The 15,246-nt window shown below is 40.6% G+C and overlaps 1 protein-coding gene across 1 annotated transcript in view; it reads left to right on the top strand.

Annotated features, from left to right (window-relative positions):
* The window catches only part of LOC111150461 (apolipoprotein O), a 60,600-nt gene extending 51,497 nt beyond the window's left edge, over positions 1–9,103 (top strand). The window contains exons 8-9 of the mRNA XM_022507935.1: positions 5,081–5,146; positions 8,865–9,103. Coding sequence (XP_022363643.1) covers positions 5,081–5,116 — 36 coding nt within the window. The 3' untranslated portion in view covers positions 5,117–5,146; positions 8,865–9,103. The remainder of the gene's footprint in view (positions 1–5,080; positions 5,147–8,864) is intronic.
* The last annotated feature ends 6,143 nt before the right edge of the window (positions 9,104–15,246 follow it).

The raw sequence follows: 15,246 nt of genomic DNA, 5'->3' as shown, positions 1-15,246 counted from the left end.
ATGGATGCCAGTTGTGGGCGTGGGGCCCCAGGGTCACAGATGGCTCTTTTGGAGTTGTCCTATAATTAGCCAGACACAGCAGTGTGTCTCAGTAAATGGCACGTTTAGTTTTCACTAGGTTTAAAAAAAAAAAAAAGTAAGAAGTTACTATGAAAGAATTGTAGAATGACCGTTAAAGGCCAACAAAAACTAAAAAGCAAAATCTTAATAATTCTTTAAAGGGCAGGAAAATCCATGAAGAAATACAAACCTGTTACTAACGCGAAAAGCGAGCAGAACTTCTGAAGCCGGGCTTTTAATAGTTGTGTTCAGGCCCCTGCTGGCTCAGCAGGAAAATGAAAGGGAAGCAACAGCCACCACCCTGAGTAAATACGCCGCGCTTTCTCTTCCTCCATTCCAAATTCCACAGCTTGCTAAACACACTCAAGTTTAGCTCTCAGTCAGTTGCGTGGTTTCACAGTGATCCTTTTGGGTATTTCTATCCCAGATGGAGAAATACTGCGTGATTCAACTCCCATGAAGTGTCTGAAGTAGTCAGACTCACAGGCACAGAGAGCAGAACGGTGGTTTCCGGGGGCTGGGTATGGGGAAGGGGCTCGGGGAGTTAACTGTTCAAGGGGTATGAAGTGTCAGTCACGAGAGATGAGTATGTTCTAGAATCTGCCGTACACCACTGTGCCTGCTAGTCAACGGGACTGAATTGTACGTTTCAGAATTTGTCCAGAGAGTCAATCTCCTGTTAAGTCTTCTTAACACAATAAAATATAAATAAAAATAAGGGCAATGTGGTGGGTTTTCCATAAAGCTAAATTTGTTCTGAATTGGTGCCTTTTCTGGTGTCGGCTGTTTAAAAACTAAAGGTACTCGGCAATGAATTTTTCTTTTCTTTTTTCTGTTTTTAACATCACTACTTAACAAAATAAAAAGTTAAAAATTCTGAGCAAGGGGAGCATCTCCTGTTTTGAAAGGCACAAGGCTTTTGCATCAGGAAAGGTGGACCAAGCAGAATGCGGCCTCACCTGGTGGCTGAGAGCGCGGACTCCGGAGCAGATGCTCCAGGCCCCGCCTCGCCTCTGCCTCTTACAAGCCTTGAAACCTGGGGAAATTGCTCAGGCACCCTGGGAAATGGGAGTAGAACCACATGGGGCTGCTTTGAGGACGAAATGAGTTTATCCCTGTAAGAAACTTATAAAATGGCCAGACTCTCGCGTGTGACAGCCATGACAGATGTCCTGTGACACTGCATACTTTTGCTTCTGCTTGAGAAGCTGACATCTCCTGATGGGAAATGGAACCGGAGGGCTTATATCCACTAGTCAAGAGTCCTCCCACCAGTGTTTTAGTTTCCTATCCTGCCAAAACAAATGACTACGAATTTGCTGGCTGAAAGTAATACAAATTTATATTCTCTTAGACCCCCTTAGGTCGCAAGTCTAAATCAAGGTGTCAGCAGGGCTGCATTCCTCTCTGGCGGCTCCAGGGGAGAATGTATTCCCCCCCCTCATTCAGGCTGTTGACAGAATTTGTTTCAGTTCCTTGTGGTTGTAGGGTCAAGGTCTGTTTTGCTGGCTGCCAGCTGAGGCCTGTTCCTAGCTTCTAGAGGCTGCAGCTTTCCTTGGCTCACAGCCCTCTTCCTCCACCTTCAAAGCCAGCCACTGCAAGTTGAATTCTTTTCATGTCCCATTCTCTGACCCTGTCTTCTGCCTCCCTTTCTGACTATCAGAACCCATGTAATAATGCAGAATAATCTCCCTGTTGGAAAGTCAGCTGAGAGCAGCCTGAACCTCCATGCCACGTAAATTCACCTTTGCCACGTAAGGTAACACAGTCACAATTCTCAGCATTAGGATGCAGACATTTTGGGGGGAGGCTTGATTCTGCTTACCTTAGGCAGTGAACTAGGATATCACTGGGGTTTTTAACAGGTCATTTATCCTTACTTTTATTTCTTCGTCCTAAAGATGCGTGATCTTTTACCTAGGATAAATAATGTTTATTGAGTACTTGCTGTGAGCTCGGTCTTGGGTGCTAAACTTTTTGTTTACAAAGAGTCTGTGGCAGGTTCTCTTATTATCCCCATTTTGTGAACGAGAAAACTGCATTTGGGGAAGTTAAGTAGTTGATCAAAATAATCAACTGGTGAGGGGCTCAGACATTTCAGTGGGCTGGTATCCCTCAGAGGTTTGTCTGGAAATCCCTCTTCACATGGCAGTGCATACTAATTAGAAGTAAATGTTTGGACTAAAACAAGTGTTTTGATTTTGCTAATAGAAACTATCATTCATGTTCATGGCTGTGGTAAGAAAATAAATTTTTCTTCTATAGCCTAGCCAAGTTGACACATAAAACGAGCCATCATAGCGCTATTTACCTCATTCCTCTAGCCCTATATAGTCCAATATGGCAGCCACTGGCTCTTGAGTTCTCGAAATATAGCTAGTCTGAATTGAGGTGTGTGCTGTACATGTAAATTCACAGCAAACTTAGAAGACACCGTACAAATAAAAAGAATGTTAATTATCATTATTTTTATACTGATTATATGTTGAAATATTAGTATTTTAGATATGTTGGGTTAAGTAAAATGTATTAATTGTTAAAAAAAACAATGAAACCTGGGCGCCTGGGTGCCTTAGTTGGTTGAGCTTCTGACTCTTGATTTCGGCTCAGGTCATGGTCTAAGGGTCCTGGGATAGAGCCCTGTGTTGGGCTCCATGCTTAGTGGGGAGTCTGCTTGAGATTCTCTCCCCTTCCTGCTCCTCCCCCCACTGACACACACTCTCTCTCTAAAATAAGTAAATCTGAGAGCAATCACCCCACCCGGGCTCCCCTAAATAAATCAGTCCTAAAAAAAAGTGAAACCTGATAGACATGAAAATTAAATTATAAGGAGAATCAGTTATAAAATATTTCAAATACAACTATCTGAAAAATACCCCAAAAAGTTAATTTCTGGCTTTTGTACTTAATCACAGTCTGTCTTTTGAAGTTGGAGAATTTCTTTTTTTTTTTTTCTGAGATCATGGCAGTTTCTGCCAAGAGAGATCTGATTTGTAATAGGGTGGATGGGCTCAATATTTCTTTAGTGAGATATTTGACTGTCATGTTTTGTTATACTATAAGTGATATGTAACCAAACAAGAAAAATTTCCTAGCAACAGAGTTGTTTTCCTCAACCAGAAGAATATTTTATGTGCCCATTTTCTGAATGTCCAAAAGATTAAAAAAAGCTTATGAATTTAGCATCTTATATTTCTGAGATCGAGATGCTGGTGAATATAGATAGTAGAATATATAAGAATATCATTAGAAGTACTTGATAAGCATTACATTAAGGTAATTCACACCTAATATATTTAACTAGGTAGAGAACTATATGGCTTTTATGATGGACCCAATTGCCAGACATGGTTATCGCACTTACCTTCATAAATGAAGCCTCTTTTTTTATTTTTATCTCTTTTTGTTCTTCATTAATTGCATACCCGAACATTTTTTTTTACCCTCATCAGATCTCTAGGTTCTGTTGCATTTCATTTGTTTATTCAACAAAGGTTTAAATACCATGTGCTTAGGAGGGCCTAGGGATATTGTGCCCTCACAAAGCCTATATATTAGTAAATGATTCAGCTTATATATTAGTAAATGAATGGAGGAATTCTACAAATCAGGACGCACGTGAGTGCTGTGAATGTGAATAAAAGGTTCTCGTCTAAATTGAAGGACACATGATGGGAAAGCCTTGATCTAGAGGATGAATAGCATTTAGCCAGGCAGAAAGTGGGATTTACCAGTCTAGGTCAAGGGGTAGATTTTGCAAAGTTCTCATCCTAGGAAAGAGCTTGGCAGGTTGGAAAAGCAGCAGCAAGAAGGCCTCTGGGTGCGTTTGTGTTTGTGTGTGTGATTGTGGCTCTCAAGGAATACAGTAAGGCACACGGTACTGAGTCCTGTAGAGAGAACTCTGTTCAGAGCAAGTAGATGTGGGTGTTGTGTGATGATCTGCCAAACAGTACACAGGACCTTGTTCCCCACAACTTCATCATCAAGTGGATGTGGTCTGGAGATAGGGTAACCATATAATTTATCATCCAAGTCAGGATATGCTTGAGAGTGAAAGGGGGTGCTGTTAATTATACTGGGACAGTGGGTATAAACCTGTATAACTTGGGCATGCCGGGATATATGATCACCATGCTTACAGACCAGTTTTCAGCCACTCCGATAAGCCTGGAGTTGCCTAGAAACCATGCTCTGAAATTACAGGGTTGGTTATATGTTCCTGCTTTCTCACTACCCCCCCTTCACCCATGGATAACTGCAAGAAGGCCACCAGGAGAACCTGCACCTAGTCTAGACCATGGGATCCCAGCCCTATTCCCCGCTTACCTACAGCCTACTGTTTTTCTGTTGCCATCTCGTGAGAGTTCATCTCCTTGGTGGATATCAGTTCTTACTAACATGTTTTCGGAATTATAGTATTGAAAACATACAGGGAGGAAAGTAAAGCCTTCAACCTTTACCTCATGAACTTTTCCTACTAGAAACTTTCCTGCATCACTTCTGGTAGATGACATGACCTAATTATACGTTCCCAGATGGTGGCCAGACAGAATGGGTGTGGTCCAATTATAACCTTTTTCACAGTAAACATGTTTTGTGATTTGGCCCCTATGGTGGATGATACACAGAGAAGAACAGCTTTATTCTTTATTTTTAATTTTTAAAAAAATTCTTTAGCTTTGGCAGCAGCATGAAGTAGCAAAGAAATCTTTTCACTTTCGGATTTTTTTTTTTTTTTTATAGAATCAGCTCTTTGGCTGAATCTCTGTGGTGAGGATTAATGGAGCTTTAGTTCCTACTCTTCTCCATGCCTAAGTCACTGTCTACAGCAGGGCCCTCAGGGAGTCCTCGTAATTCCTTCAGTTAACTGAGAAATGGGTCAGGTTGCGTTATAAGAATATTTAATGTTGTATTCAGCCAAATACTGAAGGTGGGCATGCTGAGACATTCCAGTCTTTCTTTAGAAGCATCACTATTTCTTTTTAAACTGTATTAATATTCTTAATTTTTGTTTTATAAGCCAGGAAATGTGAAGAATTCACCTGGAAATAAATAGAATGCTGCATGCTCTGCCCATTTTAATCAGGTAAAGAACAAGAGAATTCTCTAGTCTTTTTAAGCCTTGTTAGCACCAGCTGAAATGGCTTGTTCTTGATTTAACTCAATTAATTATAGCAGTTTCAGCTTCATGTAGATCCGTTAGGGCCAGTGTGATGTTTCATTCCATCTTTAATTTGTGGATTTAGGTGCCTTCACTTGTTTGTGTCCATTCCTGAGAAGTTCCTTTTTAGACAAGCTAGAACTTGGCAGTTGGGATTTGCCTACAAAACTGTTTCAAACAATTGAAAAGTGCCATTATTTCTTAGGTTTGTGTTTTTTTCAAATAACACTTTACTATTGTAGGCATCCTTGTATTCATCTGATAGTCATTAAATAAACATTTGTCAAATGAGTGATGGTTGTAGAGAAGCTCAAGATTATATGGAAATATTATCATAAGTGCCATAGGGAATTCATAGGTGTAATTATTCTTTCTTTAAAGATTGAGTTACCTCAGGCTAGAGGAATTTAGGATACCAGATGAAGTCAGAAAATCGGTGTGATTTCTTCTGCTCTTATACTCTATTCACTGTCTTCATTCATTTGTTCAGTATTTACTCATGAGTACCAGTTAAGTACAAAACGCTAGTTATATTAATGTTAGTTTGTGTATATATTAAAAATGCTATAATAGCACTTGTGATTTCCTGATAAGATTATGTTGAGTTTGGAAATAATTAAATGTTGAGCTACAAAAAGTGGCTTAATTCTGGTGTATCTATGAAGAGGAATGTTATTATATTTCAGTAATATTTAATTGCACGGAAGCTCGTTAAATGAAAAATCAAGGTAGTATGGTACGTTTTGAGAAAGAATAAAGACCAGGAAATACGACAAAAAATTTAATTATATATCTTGGTATAGTAGAATTATGGATGTTTTTTTATAGTTTTTGTTCTATATAGCTTTCTATATTTTAAAATATTCTGCAGTGAATATGAATTTTATAGTCTTTTTTTAAATCACTGCTACATTTAGTGTAAACCGTGACTTCTATTTACAATCCATGAAAGCCTTCAGTATGAGGTTTTTTTTTCTCAAGCTGTCTCCATATTTTTAGGGATGCAGAGAGTCATATAGTCTTAGAATTTGAGAGGGGTCCTCTGGCCCCCCAGCCAGCCTCAAGCATAAATACCCTGTTGCCCTGTGTGTTCTCACTTTTCATCTTCACTGATAGGCACCTCACCCCACAGGGCAGCCATCTTTGAACGGTTCTGATTTTTAGGAAGCCGTTTCTTATACTAAGCAAAAATATGTCTTTTTGTAACTCCGATGCAGTGGTTCTGATCCTGCCTTAAGGGTCACAGAAAACAAACCCAGATCCTCTTTCACACCTTAGCCCTTCCTATGGTAGCCCCGAGTCATTGCTTCTCAAATTTTATCATACAACCAAATTACTGCAGGAGCGTGTTAAAAGACAGAAGCCTAAGCTCCACCCCCAGAATCAGCATCTCTGGAGAGCCAGTTCAGATGCATACCGGGTGGATCTGCTATTGGAAGAGAGACTAGAACTTGAGCAGCCAGAAAACCACATGTGTCCTCCAGAAACTTGACATTGAATATATTATGTTTCGCTGCAGGGACAATGAGACTTGGAATACAGAGAAACACATAAATATCTATTTCCTCTTTCCAAAATACTCTGGGCCAGGGTTCAGCTTACTGTATATACAACCTTGATTTCATTCTTCACTTTTTTACTTCTCTGTTGGAGATGGAGTTTTCAACTATAAAAGCGATACATATTTGTTGTAAAGAAATTTTTTTACGGGTGCCTGGGTGGCTCAGTTGGTTAAGCAGTTGACTTTGGCTCAGGTCATGATCCCAGGGTCCTGGGATCCAATCAAGCCCTGTGGCCGGCTCCCTCTTCAGCGGAGAAACTGCTTCTCCCTCTTTCCCTGCCCCTCCCCCCGCTTGTGCTCTCATGCTCTCTCTCAAATAAATAATAAAATCTTTTTGAAAGGAAATTTTTTAAGATAAATATTTTCAGTTTGTCTAGTCCTCTGTTCCTTTCTTATGGTTAATTTCTGTTAATAGTTTGACATACCATTCCAGACTTTTTTCTCTGTGTGTAAATGTGTGCACAGCCATACCTTCTTTTGTTTTTTTTTTTTTTTAAAGATTTTATTTATTTGTCAGAGAGAGAGGGAGAGAGAGCGAGCACAGGCAGACAGAATGGCAGGCAGAGGCAGAGGGAGAAGCAGGCTCCCCGCCAAGCAAGGAGCCCGATGTGGGACTCGATCCCAGGACGCTGGGGTCATGATCTGAGCCGAAGGCAGCTGCTTAACCAACTGAGCCACCCAGGCGTCCCCTTCTTTTGGTTTTTTGAATGAGCTCATATTCCTAGAATTGTTTTGCAAGTACATTGAAACCTCCACGAGGGAACATATCTCAATTTTATTATCACACCCAAAGAAATTAACACTAATTGTTTAATATCATTTCATATTTAGGTAGTATGCAGATTTCCCTGATTGTCTTTTTGTGTTTGGTTTTTTTGAATCAGGATCCAAACAAGATCTTCCCATTACATTTGGCTGATAGGTCCCTGAAGTCCCTTTTAAACTGTAATAGTTCTTTCTCCTTCATTTTCCCCTTGCCATTCATTTTTTGAAAAACAGGCCTATTTATCCTTTAGAAGATCCCACGTTCTGGCTGTGGCTGAGTACATCCATTTAGTGTCATTCTATTTACCTCTTGGTTCTTCTCTTCTCTGCATTTTCTGTAAACAGATAGTTAGATCTGAAGGCTCCATCAGATTGAGGCTCAGTTTTGGTAAGAATACTTCATAAGGCAGTACTGTCTTTAGCTGTGTCGAACAAATGAAATAACTTGCCTTTTTTCCACTTAATTTCTTACGTGCATCCTATTCTCTTAGTACTTAGAGATCTATCTCATTCCTCCTCTTAGCTGCTGCTTAATAATTTCCTAGTATGGACTCGCATGGCCTATTGAATCCTTATCAATATAGGTCATTTCCACTTTGCAGTTTTAACAAAGCAGTAAATGTATTGAATTCTTAGAGAAGTCCTAAAGAGATTAATAAACCAAAATGGAAAAGGTAAGCTAGAGGTTTACATGTTTAACTTAAGAAGTTTTGGTTTTATACTAAAAGATATATTTGTATCTAAAACTGTACCTCTAAAATGTTGGTAAACCTCTAATTGCCAAGTAGATTCTTTACATCTTGGGAAGAGAGCAATCTGGAGAAGAATTCCTTTGTCTTTGGTATGTCTTTGGATAATGTGTGTTCCACTCCAGAGAAGAACAGTGAGGTGATATGAGGACAGGTATACGCCAGCCTGACGGTGATGTAATCACACTATCTTCTTCAGCAGATGGACGGAAATGTAGTTGTTTGGTTTTTCATAAGGGGAGAGTTGTGGTGTGCGCTGTGCCATTTAAGCATTTATTTTTTGTGTATTCATCCATCCGTCTGTTTAATTATGCTCAGGTACACAGCCAGTTGAGAATCTGAATGTAGTTTGGATGAAACACACACCTTCCTGCTTTGTAGTTAAGTGTCTGTAAAATAGAAATAATTACAGTTTTCTCTGGCGCACGATGGTCCTTATGGTCATAATAGTAATATAAATATTTGATATGGTTTCTCAATTTAGCCCTAATGAATTTTCAAAAAACAAAGTTTTAGAGTCTCTTTTTTTCCCCCCGGTAGTTTACTTACGGCTTTCTTTTTCTTTCAGTTATAGGTAAACATTGGAAACTCCATGCGGTAAACCAATATTTCTACAGAAAAATGGCAGAGAAGTCAGTACTGAATGTAGTAAATTGGCTTTCCTCTTCAGGATAAACTATGCTAGGCTTCTTTGTTATCTTGGGTGATACCATACTACAAGTGGACTAATTGGAAATCCTTTCACCTAGAGAGAATGTCTAGCCTTAGAACTCATTCTCATGTTGCTATTTATGTACATAATTAAAATTCCAAATTAAAAAAAAAGTTGCTTTGCTTTTTTTTTAATGTTCTTGAGTGACGGCTGAAGCCTATCGGGTGCCCACGTGTGTGGTATGTCTGAGTGTACGTGTGTGTGTGCACGCACGTGCATGTGTGAAAGAAAACCGTTAACTCCCCCCAGGGCAGTTCCAGCTGGCAGTGTGCACGGCACAAACCCCCCTGAGAGTTGAGTCAAGCAGAGCGGCTCCAGAGCTGAGACACAAGGCTTCACCGGCCGGTGTGAGAACCTAACTCGGAAGTAATAGCTGGCCCGACAGCGATGAGAAGACCTACGAAAGGAAACAGTCACCATGACCCCTTGTTGTGTTCCGTTGCCTCCCAGCTTAAACAGATCTTCCGCTTCTCGCATGCTGGTGGGAGACATGTGATGAAGCAGCCCGGCCTCGCCAGTGGAGGAAGGTGTGTGGTCGTGTGTGTTAGTTCTGTGCATGTCGGCCGTGTGTTCATGTTTGTGGTCCCCTGGGTGCACGGCTCGTTGAAATTTGTATTTTCAGTGCTGGTGGGAACGGCAGGAGCCCCCTTTGACACATCAGCTAGCGAGGGAAGATGGCAGGGGAACAGCATGTGAAAGAGAATTGAGAATTTCCTAATTGCAGTCGGATTGGAAATTAAAAGTTGTCTTTGTCTTCTTGTAGTGTCACTTTATTTTTTTTTAATATTTTATTTATTTATTTGAGAGAGAGAGAGAGAGCATGAGCGAGGAGAAGGTCAGAGGGAGAAGCAGACTCCCTGTACTGCTGGGAGCCCGATGCGGGACTCAATCCCGGGACTCCAGGATCATGACCTGAGCTGAAGGCAGTTGCTTAACCAACTGAGCCACCCTGGTGCCCTGTAGTGTCATTTAATTCTGAATTGTTGACCTTCCAGGTTGGATAGCATTGGGTAAGACAGCACGGCACAAATGGAACACGCTCATGTTCACGTTCACCACATTTGATGGAGCCAGAATGGCCAAGAATGTTGCCGGCATTATCACCCGACTAATGAGCTGAAGCAACTTTGTCCCAAGAATAATCCCCCCATAGTGACCAAGAAATCTTTATTTCCTTTTTTGCTGAAATACTTTAGTGTTAACTGTGCCAGTCATCCAGATATATTAAAGCTGTGCCCTAAACGTAACATCTCATAAATGTACTGTTGTTATTTCAGGGTTTTCCCATTGGCTTGGCTTATCACGCCCCCGAAAGTAGAAACTCCACAAGTTTCCTCGTCCTCGAGAATGCTTGACCTAGAGAAGATGAAGAAATGGCTCTTGAGATCACCTGTAAGGTATTACTTCCCATTTTTAACCCTGTAGTCAGTATTGAACTTTGCCTTAAAACCTCTCAAATCCTCCCAGTGGGGTGGTGGGGTGGGGGTCACAGAGCCGGCTCGGAGTCGCACGTGGCCTGTATTTAGGACAGCAAGGTCATCACTTTCCAACCAGGCTAACTCAGTTACTCTTTATACTATAATCCTTTCCTTCCGTGGTGATTTGTATCCAGTGTCGCCTGCCTTTTACATGTATTACCCTTTGCTTGCCTTCCATGAACCCCGAACTGTAGGGAATATAAAATTTGCATATTTTAAGATCTTGCATTTGTCCAGCTCTTTATACTTTTCACAGTGCTGGTTGATATCTTTCCTTTTTTGGCTTATTCCTGACCTCAGTACATTTGTACTCTGTTTTTCTCTATCCTGAGGTAATTACTTCCTATTTATGTTTATACTTTTTGTGCTGTTTTTTTATGACCATTTCCCCTTATGATAAAACTGTGACTCTCGGTTCAGTTTATCTGGAACTTAATCAGCACAATTCTATTTGAATAAATTTAGAGACTTTGGAGGGAATGTTCTCTACCATAGAGTGATTTAAGGTGCTCAGAAGAGACAAATGTGATGTGGTCTGTTCTGGGCTAATGTGGTAGTTGGAGTCCTAAGAAAGATTGCTTTATCACAAATCAAGATTATAAAACAATTGATTTAATGGGGAAAAAGAGACCAGAGATGCTAAAGAATCCCTTCATCAATTTTATCAACTGTGTGGCCTCTTGGGACAAAATTAAAACAACAGTTGCAGATAGAAGAACCGAGGCGAGCTGAGGACCGCCCACCTTGTCCATACAGTAACAGGTGCCGGGGCCACCAGGTTAGCTTTTATTGTAAACGCACTGCTGGATCCCAGTGCACATGTGGCCCCAGTACTCCCAAGGACTTCCCTGATGGATCAATGACATTAGATTCAAGTGGCCTACAAGAAATTCAAAATAAGGTAAAATGTTTTAGTTCACATATACAGATGAAGTAATGTGACTTGTTTGCGATTAAATAGCCAACCAATGACGGTTAAAATTAGGCCATGTGGTGAATATTGCTGATTTTTATTCATTTAAGGATAAAGTTCAGAGTCCTTGAATTCAGTGAAAAAAAGACAGATTATGTTCTCCTCATTGTCCTATATTAATGAATGCACTTTGCACTCATTTTCTGGGAAAGGTTTGCTATGTAGAGAAACACTTTTCATTGTGACCAGCAGTATTCATGCTTTTATATAAGCTGAACGTTGTACCATGAGTGAGTATAAACATTGTCACCTTTTAATTTAATGCACCCACCCAATCTAATGCAAAAACTTCTGTCAGAGGAACCAGTAATATTTTTGTGGGACTAAATTCTCATGCAAGGCTTAATTTAAATTAAAGGTAAATATTGGAAATAAAAGGAATCTAAACTGGTATGGAAGAAGCAAAATTCACTCTTTGCAGATGACATGATAGTATAAATAGAAAACCTTTGGGACGCCTAGGTGGCTCAGTCTTTGGGCGGCTGCCTTCGGCTCAGATCATGAACCCAGGGTCCTGGGATCGAGCCCCGCATCGGGCTCCCTGCTCAGTGGGAGGCCTGCTTCTCCCTCTCCCACTCCCTCTGCTTCTGTTCTCTCTCTCACTGTGTCTCTCTCTCTCAAATAATTAAATAAAATTTTTTAAAAAAATTTATTTATTTATTTATTTGTCAGAGAGAGAGAGAGAGAGAGACCACAAGTAGGCCGAGAGGCAGGCAGAGGCAGAGGGAGAAGCAGGTTCCCTGCCGAACAAGGAGCCCGATGTGGGACTTGATCCCAGGACGCTGGGATCATGACCTGAGCCGAAGGCAGCCGCTTAACCAACTGAGCCACCCAGGCGTCCCAAATAAAATCTTTTTTTAAAAAAGGAAAGAAAACCTTTAAGACTTAACCAAAAAACTACAAGATAAATGAATCCAGTAAAGTCTTAGGATACAGTATCAATGTACAGAAACCCGTGGCGTTCCTGTATGCTAAAAATGAAGCAGCAGAAGGTGAAATTAAGAAAATCCCATTTATGGGGCGCCTGGGTGACTCAGTGGGTTAAAGCCTCTGCCTTCAGCTCAAGTCATGATCTCAGGGTCCTGGGATCGAGCCCCACATCGTGCTCTCTGCTCAGCGGGGAGCCTGCTTCTTCCTCTCTCTCTCTGCCTGCCTCTCTGCCTACTTGCGATCTCTGTCTGTCAAATAAATAAAATCTTAAAAAAAAAAAAGAAAATCCCATTTATAGTTGCACCAAAAACAATAAAATATCTAGGAATAAACTTAAGCAGCTGAAAGTCCTGTACTCGGAAAACTATAAAACACTGTTGAAAGAAATTCAAGATGGCATAGAGAAATGGAAAAGACAGTCCATGCTCATGGGTTGGAAGAATTGGGTTGTCTGTACTACCCAGGGCAGTCCACATATTTAGTGAAGTCCCTATCAAAATACCAACAGCCGTTTTTCATAGAACTAGAAAAAACAATCCTAAAATGTGTATGGAATCACAGAAGACCTCAAATAGCCAAAGCAGTCTCAAAAAAGAAAAACAAAACTGGAGGTATTACAAGTCCAGGTTTCAAGTTATATTACAAAGGGGTAGTCATTAAAACGGTATGGTACTAGCATAAAAATAGACACATAGATCAATGGAATAGAACAGAAAACCCAGAAACAAGCCCACAATTATATGGTAAATTAATCTTCAACAAAGGAGGAGTAAAGATACAGTGGGAAAGAGACTTTTCAACACATGGTGTTGGGAAACTTGGACAGCTACATGGAGAAGAATGAAACTGGACCACGTTCTTTCACCACACACAGAAATAAACTCAGAATGGGTTGAAGACCTAAATGTGAGGCCTGAACCCGTAAAAGTCCTTCAGGAGAGCACAGGCACTAATTTTTCATACATGGGCTAGAGCAACATTTTTCTAGATATTTCTCCTGAGACAAGAGAAATAAAAGCAAAAATAAACCTTCAGGACTACCTCAAAATAAAAAGTTTCTGCATAACGAAGGAAATAGTCAACAAAACTAAAAGTAACCTACAGAATGGGAGAAGATATTTGCAAATGACGTATCTGGTAAAGGGTTAGTGTCCAAAATAAACAAAGAACTGATAACAGCTCAACACCCAAAAAACAAATAATCCAATTAAAAAATGGAAGACACGAATAGACACGTTTTTCTAAAGAAGGCATCTAGATGGCCGACAGACATGTGAAAAGAAGATCATTGTCAGTCATTATCAGGGGAATACAAATCAAAACCACAATGAGGTATCAGCTCACACCTGTCAGAGTGGCTAAAATGAAAAACACAAGAAACAACAAGTTTTGGCAAGGATGTGGAGAAAAAGGAAACCTCATGCACCATTGGTGGGAATGCAGACTGGTGCAGCCCCTGTGGAAACCAGTATGGAGGCTCCTCAAAAAAATAACAATAGACTACCTATGATTCAGTAATTGCTGTCCTGAGTATTTATTCCAGAAGTGCCAAAACCGTAATTCAGGACAATACACGCACCCCTATGTTTAGAGCAGCATTATTTACAATGGTCAAACTATGGAAGCCGCAGAGGTGTCCCATCAATTGAGAATGGGTAAAGAAGGGACATATATTTTATATGTATGCATATACACGTGTGTGTGTGTGTGTGTGTGTGTGTGTGTGTGTGATGGAATATTATTCAGCCCATAAAAAAGAATGAAATCTTGCCATTTGCAACGACATGGATGGAGCTAGAGAGTATTAATGCTAAGTGAAATAAGTCAGTCCGAGAAAGACAAATACCATATGCTTTCACTCATAATGTGGAATTTAAGAAACAAAACAAACAAGCAAAGAAAAAAGACAAACCAGGGAACAGTCTTGACTATAGAGAACAAACTGATGGTTACCAGAGGGGAGACGGGTGGGGGAATGGGTGAAATAGGAGATGGAAATTAAAGAGTATACTTATCATGACAAGAAAAAAAATGATAAAAAGAAATAATGGTTTCGTTCACCACGAGCTGAAAGTTGCTTGCGGTCTTGATTTTCACCCTGTACACCGCCTGTCTGATGTTTTGTTTCCCTTTTGATAGGTTCACATTTCAAGTACACAGTTAGCTAGCACATAGTTCTAAAGGTACAATTAGGTCAGACTCTAGACATGACCAAAGTTCAGGCTTATTTGTACTTAGGAAATGATCGCCAAAGAAATTTCTGGATGGAGCAGAAGTTTGTTTTCATAAGCCAGTGTTTCACTGTTTCACATTTTGTTCACTTAGCAGTGCTGAAACGAGTGACCTGTGTTTCACATTTAAGGGCCTTTGTCTTCTTAATCAATTCTAGAGCTTTGTTGTTGCACTTTAGCTGTGACTCTGGGAGGCAGAGGAACAGTGTAGGAAGTGGCTCTCCCTGCGCACCCCCAACCTGTGAAATGGTCTTCAGACTCTGCAGCTGCAGAGTCAGTCTGTAAACTCTGTCTTCTGAGGTACACCTTGGGACACTCTCCGTTCAGCGCTCGCCTGTCTCGAGAGTGCAAAGGACAGGTGGACACAAAAGTAAAGGCAAAGATGGAGAAATAACAGGATCCAGAGACTGCTCCCCACACTCAAGAGTAAAGTCACAGGGGCACCTGGGTGACTCAGTGGGTTAAAGCCTCTACCTTTGGCTCAGGTCATGATCCCAGGGTCCTGGGATTGAGCCCCACATCGGGCTCTCTGCTCAGCAGGGAGCCTGCTTCCTCCTCTCTCTCTCTCTTCCTGCTTCTCTGCCTACTTGTGATCTCTGTCTGTCAAATAAGTAAATAAAATCTTT

The sequence above is a fragment of the Enhydra lutris genome, unplaced genomic scaffold (assembly GCF_002288905.1).
Source record: "Enhydra lutris kenyoni isolate GAN:26980312 unplaced genomic scaffold, ASM228890v2 scaffoldscaffold23, whole genome shotgun sequence".
Taxonomy (NCBI): Eukaryota; Metazoa; Chordata; class Mammalia; order Carnivora; family Mustelidae; genus Enhydra; species Enhydra lutris.
The sequence above is the reverse complement of the archived record's forward strand: the minus strand, read 5'-3'. Positions and strand labels throughout refer to the sequence as shown.